This window comes from Astatotilapia calliptera, chromosome 2, assembly GCF_900246225.1.
Source record: "Astatotilapia calliptera chromosome 2, fAstCal1.2, whole genome shotgun sequence".
Lineage (NCBI taxonomy): Eukaryota > Metazoa > Chordata > Actinopteri > Cichliformes > Cichlidae > Astatotilapia > Astatotilapia calliptera.
In genome coordinates, this window is record NC_039303.1 from 265365 (window position 1) to 270272 (window position 4908).

The 4908-nt window shown below is 35.6% G+C and overlaps 1 protein-coding gene across 1 annotated transcript; it reads right to left on the minus strand.

Moving 5' to 3' along the window:
* Positions 1-240: 240 nt before the first annotated feature.
* LOC113029768 (uncharacterized) lies at positions 241-3513 on the minus strand. Its single transcript, XM_026180774.1, has 6 exons — positions 3398-3513; positions 2905-3237; positions 2452-2796; positions 1549-1665; positions 1079-1143; positions 241-384 (listed from the first exon to the last, which is right to left on the minus strand). Exons 1-6 carry the CDS (start codon positions 3438-3440, stop codon positions 247-249), a joined length of 1041 nt encoding a protein of 346 aa, XP_026036559.1. The 5' UTR covers positions 3441-3513; the 3' UTR covers positions 241-246.
* Between the last annotated feature and the right edge of the window lie 1395 nt (positions 3514-4908).

Genomic DNA, 4908 nt, shown 5'->3' on the forward strand with positions numbered 1-4908 from the left:
ACACAATTATTTGGGTATACCAAATGTGAATTATACAACATGTTTTGTTGGGCCCAAAAATACTACCATAGCTTATGTTGCAGTCAATAAAAGTAACCAGAGGTTGTGTTTCCATAGAATCAGCTGAACAACATGTTTGTTTGTTTTTTAGAAAAAAAAAACACTTTTATTGGAATTGTTTATTTTAACACATATTTGAAAGGCCACAGCGTCTATTAAAGGACTACAACTCCTGCCCTTCTTGGCTTATGCTGATGGTTGCCGCTGAGTGTGGGAATCTTGTCTAACAGCAGCATACACACAGTCTTGTGTTGACTCTCTCCTCTTCCTGTTCACTCTGTTTACTCTCACTGAGGAGTAATGGACTGTAGCATCAGTCATCATCTGAAATTACAGGTATTTTAGAATTTATGTCATCAACTTCAACTCAAGTAAGATTATTGGAATAGTCAGAAATTACATATGTGCAATATATCTACTACTATTTTAAAAAAACTTGCAAGATTATTCTAATATTTTGCAATATATCTAAGAATTTTTAATAAGCATTTCTATGTGTTGGGTCGATAGGTTTTTGCGCAATGAAATTTTTCAGTAATTTTACTTCTATCAAAGTGGATTTTAAATCAAGTAAGTGCATATTTTCAGCTTTAATTAAAGTCTCTCAGAAGTAAAGATGGGCAGTTTCACGAAATAGGTCTACAAATTGTGGAATAATTTCCAAATAATGTTTCTCAATGTAAAGGGACAAGTCAGAAAATCAATATTGGAGGCTGGTGATTTTCAGGTCTTCAGGTGACACTAGATTAAAAATACAGTCAACACAGTTAAGATGTTCAGTTCTAAAGCCTCCATCTCTAATGGTACGGGTTTGGTTTGTTCTATTAATCCCGTAAATAATTCTACAATTTCATTTGTAAAACTAACTGTATGTGCACCAATTAACTTTATTCCAGCACTTTGTATTGTAACAAATTTAACAAGACATTGTGATATCTTTATTATATGTTGTGGGTATGAAATTGCTAATCTCTTTTCCAAAACCATGCTGCAGAATATATAGTAAAAGCATATTTACCAAATCATTTGATTGGCCCACATTTGACACGTCACATCCAGCATGATTGGTCCCACGTATTTCCCCTAAAGCAATACGATTTGGGGATATGATTGGAATAATAGTGTGGTAACATTAAAACAGAAGTTTTAAGCGATGGATCTTTAGTATTTATTTTTGCAATACAATGTTGTGATATGACAACTTTTGCTTTTCAAACACACATCTACTTCTACAAAGTGAAACATAGGAAAACACAAAGGGAAGAAGATGACTACAAGTGTTCCACTGAGTGTTTACTCACACAAGAATTGTGTAACAAGGTTATATAAATGCAGTGATTTATTTTTATTGTAATCCTGTGTTCTTGTTGTTGTCCTGGTATGATAAAGTGAAACAAATATTTGGATCTTAAACATAATTTTAGTTTAAAAATATATCTTTACACACACACACACACGCACACACACACGCAGTTATGATAAACCCACCTGTGCAATGCTGACAAACATTTATCCCTCTGGGGTACAAAAGAAGAAGCACAATCACAGAAATGCAACAACCTAGCAGAACTCCAAGAATAAGGACAATAGGGCCCAATCCTGGTCCTACATTAGTTAAAAGAGAGAGAGAGACTGTTTAATTTAATATGTGATCATGGAATTCATCAGTTGTTGCAGAAACGTTCTTATAACGAACAATATTCTATTTTTGTAGAGGTAGAGACAGCTTATGATGAGTATTTGTATTCATAGCACAGTATTTGTGCTGCTGTTAGTGCTTGCGGAAGTTTGGAACATCTATTGAGTCTGCAAAGCATTGGTGACTTTTATGCACTATGCACTATGCTTCTCAACACTCAACAACCCCACACTGTAACTTTATGTGGTTTGCCACTTTGAGGCTTTGTTACTTCCACTGCAATAAAAACATTTATACTGGAGCATGTAGGAGGAAAGAAATTTCACAAACTGTTGTCACTGTGGCATCCTATTACAGTACCATGCTTGAATTCAACAAGTTTGTAAGAACAATCTGGTGTTTCACAAATGTTTATGAAGGCACACTCCATGCAGTGTGCTTTGTTTTTGTGTTTTATGTACCTGTGGCAATTAAAGTGAAATGATAACTATTAAGATTAAACCATTAATCTTAGATAACTCAAAGATTAGAGGTCTGGAAGGCTAGATGAAACGAGCAGTGGTGCATTACATTTGTCTGTACTATGTAACTTGAATAAAGTGTGATATTTAGAGACTATCCCAAGCATTGTGCTGCATGGAATTAATAACATTGCATTACAGTACTTAGTCTGATGTTTCTGATCTCTTAGTAAGTGTTTTATACTTTAATGCAAGATAATTTAAGATTTAAAGACAAATACAGATACATACGTGTCTCCACCTTAGTTCCTTCACCCAGCAGGATCTCCCCACATGTCACAACAGCACAGTAGTAAGTCCCGATATCAGAGGAGTTCTGTATCGTTTTGGTCAGGCTGTAGACACATCGTCTCTTAAGAGCTTCATCACTGTTGTTCACGAGAGGGTAAATGATGTTTGGAGCAAAACTTTCAGATCCAGCTCTGAACCAGTACGCTCTGTGGTCATCTGGACATTGGAGTGCTTTTTCTTTGTTCTTGGAGAGAACTGAACATTCGAGTGTCACAGAGTCTCCCAGACGAACAGACTCTTTCTCTGGATTTTGTTTCACGTAGACAGATTTCTGATGATTGTGATCTGTGAATTAAGGCAGATGTAATATAAACTTTTTGTAATTGATTAAACTGATTTGCGTCAGTATCACTGAACTGTTCAGACATTGGTACAAAAAGGGAAACATATTACCTTTCACAGCCAAGAACGTGCCATTGCTGAACATCTGTGTATATGTGGTCCGCGTTTGACAGAAATATGTTGCTTCATCCTCTTTGCTGACATTTCTGATAGTAAATATATCTTTGTTCAATGTGAAACGTGAATCTTTAAATGCATCAGATAAAGTTATTTTGTCAAGAATAACAGAAGCAACACTTTGGGGCAAGTGTCCCAGAGACTGTTTATACCAATCAAAGGATCTTAACTTCTTCTCAGAAACTTCACAGCCAAAAGTAACATTGTCACCAAGGTCAACAACAGTCAAAGAGATCAACTGAGGAACCTCTGTAGTTTGAATCACAGCTGAAGAAGAAAGACAAATAACAACAGAGTTACAACACAAATGGACATAATCAATGCTATTACATTAGAAAGGTTGTTACACAGCCATCACTGAGATGCACGATGGGTTTCATGAACAGTGTAGTGCAAGCAGATGTCTCCCATCATATTTTGCACTTACCTGGTGCGCAAAGAAGAACCAAAGCTGTTATTCTCACAATCATTGTGGTGCAGCACTCTAGTCTCACGCTACTGATCTCATCTTGCCCATATGGAAGGTTTAGTCACAAGGTTATAAAGGTTTCCAAAGCAGAAATCAGTGATTGGCTGAAATGTAGGAAATTACCCCTCCCCCATTCAGCAAACCTTTGATCAATTTTCATTTGATAAAAGACGTCTTATATCAAATGACATAAAAGTATGTCTTTCTTAGTACCTTCTGGTAGCAGTGTGTTATCAGTTCTCAGTGTCTTTATTAAGGCACTTATTAAGGAAGTTATTGTTTCTGTAATTATTAGTTGATTATTGTTAGTCACAAGCTCTGTAAATCTTTAACATCAGAAGATACTACTTTGCCACTTTGTATTAGTATTTAAATGATGATTTTTGTTGTGTCTACCAGCACAAATATAAGGATACAAAGATGCAAAAGTTTCACAAAATCATTTTCACTTCTTTAATTTCACGATTTTTCTATAAAAATCATGAATATACCTGCAGTTGATGTAGGGTCATGTCTGACCGTGCAAACTGTTTATGATCACTTAAAAACAGATTAGAATTAGTTCACGGTGAGTTTTCTTACTTTAGTTTCACTTCTTAAGGTACACACAACCCTGTTGTACCTGTGTTAAGCCCTAAACAGGAAGCTTTCTGACTATATTTGCTCAATTAGGCCAGATATCCACCTGTGATCAAACAATTTTATTAGACACCACAAACTGAGATACAGTAGGGTGGAAAAAGTTCTTGTCACCCTTCCGGATTTCCAATTGTTTTTATGTTTGTCAAACTTATGTGTTTCAGATCAGTAAAAAAAACTTGAAATATTCAACGATATTAAACACAAAATGCAGTTTCTAAATGAAGGCGTTCATTATTTAAGTGGAGAAAAAAATCGAAACCTACTTGGCCCTATGTGAAAAAGTGAGGAGCAACCACTTTTTCACAGTATGCTTGCTTCTCTAAACAAAACTTCACTGATTTCTTGGATTGAAATCAATGGTTTGAGTCTTCTTGGATTACTAAGCTCAGTCATTCACTCTAGCAGGTAAAGGAAACAGTGGTGAGCATTAAAGCTTCTAGAATTGTAGCCTCCATTTCTCCTGTATGTTTCTATTATAGAGTAACTATGGTGATCACTTCTTTTTCTTCTTTTTGGACTGGTTTTCAACTTTGCTTTGTGTTCTTAGTTTCTTGTTCCTACATAAACACTAAAATAAACATTCTATCCATGTCCCTATGAGGTATCCCTCACCCTATTGCTGCTGTTAATGGGTGGGACTGTGGTATTTCATGTCATATACATCAGCGGTCCTTTTTGCGGCACCGATCCGGTTTAATGACAAACAGTATTTTCATGGACCGGCCTTTAAGGTGTCACGGATAAATACAACAAAATAAAATGATACGACCAAGACAAGAACTGTGGTATTTTGTAAATATTATAATAAACACGAATTCAAGCTGCAA

What these genes read in the sequence shown, in the direction of transcription:
- LOC113029768 (XM_026180774.1), bottom strand. Translation starts at nt 3,440, where the DNA reads ATGATTGTGAGAATAACAGCTTTGGTTCTTCTTTGCGCACCAG. An exon ending in AGGAACTAAGGTGGAGACAC is followed by an intron (nt 1,666 to 2,451) that starts GTATGTATCTGT and finishes TAACTAATGTAG; the next exon opens with GACCAGGATTGGGCCCTATT. An exon ending in TGTTTGTCAGCATTGCACAG is followed by an intron (nt 1,144 to 1,548) that starts GTGGGTTTATCA and finishes GTATTGCTTTAG; the next exon opens with GGGAAATACGTGGGACCAAT.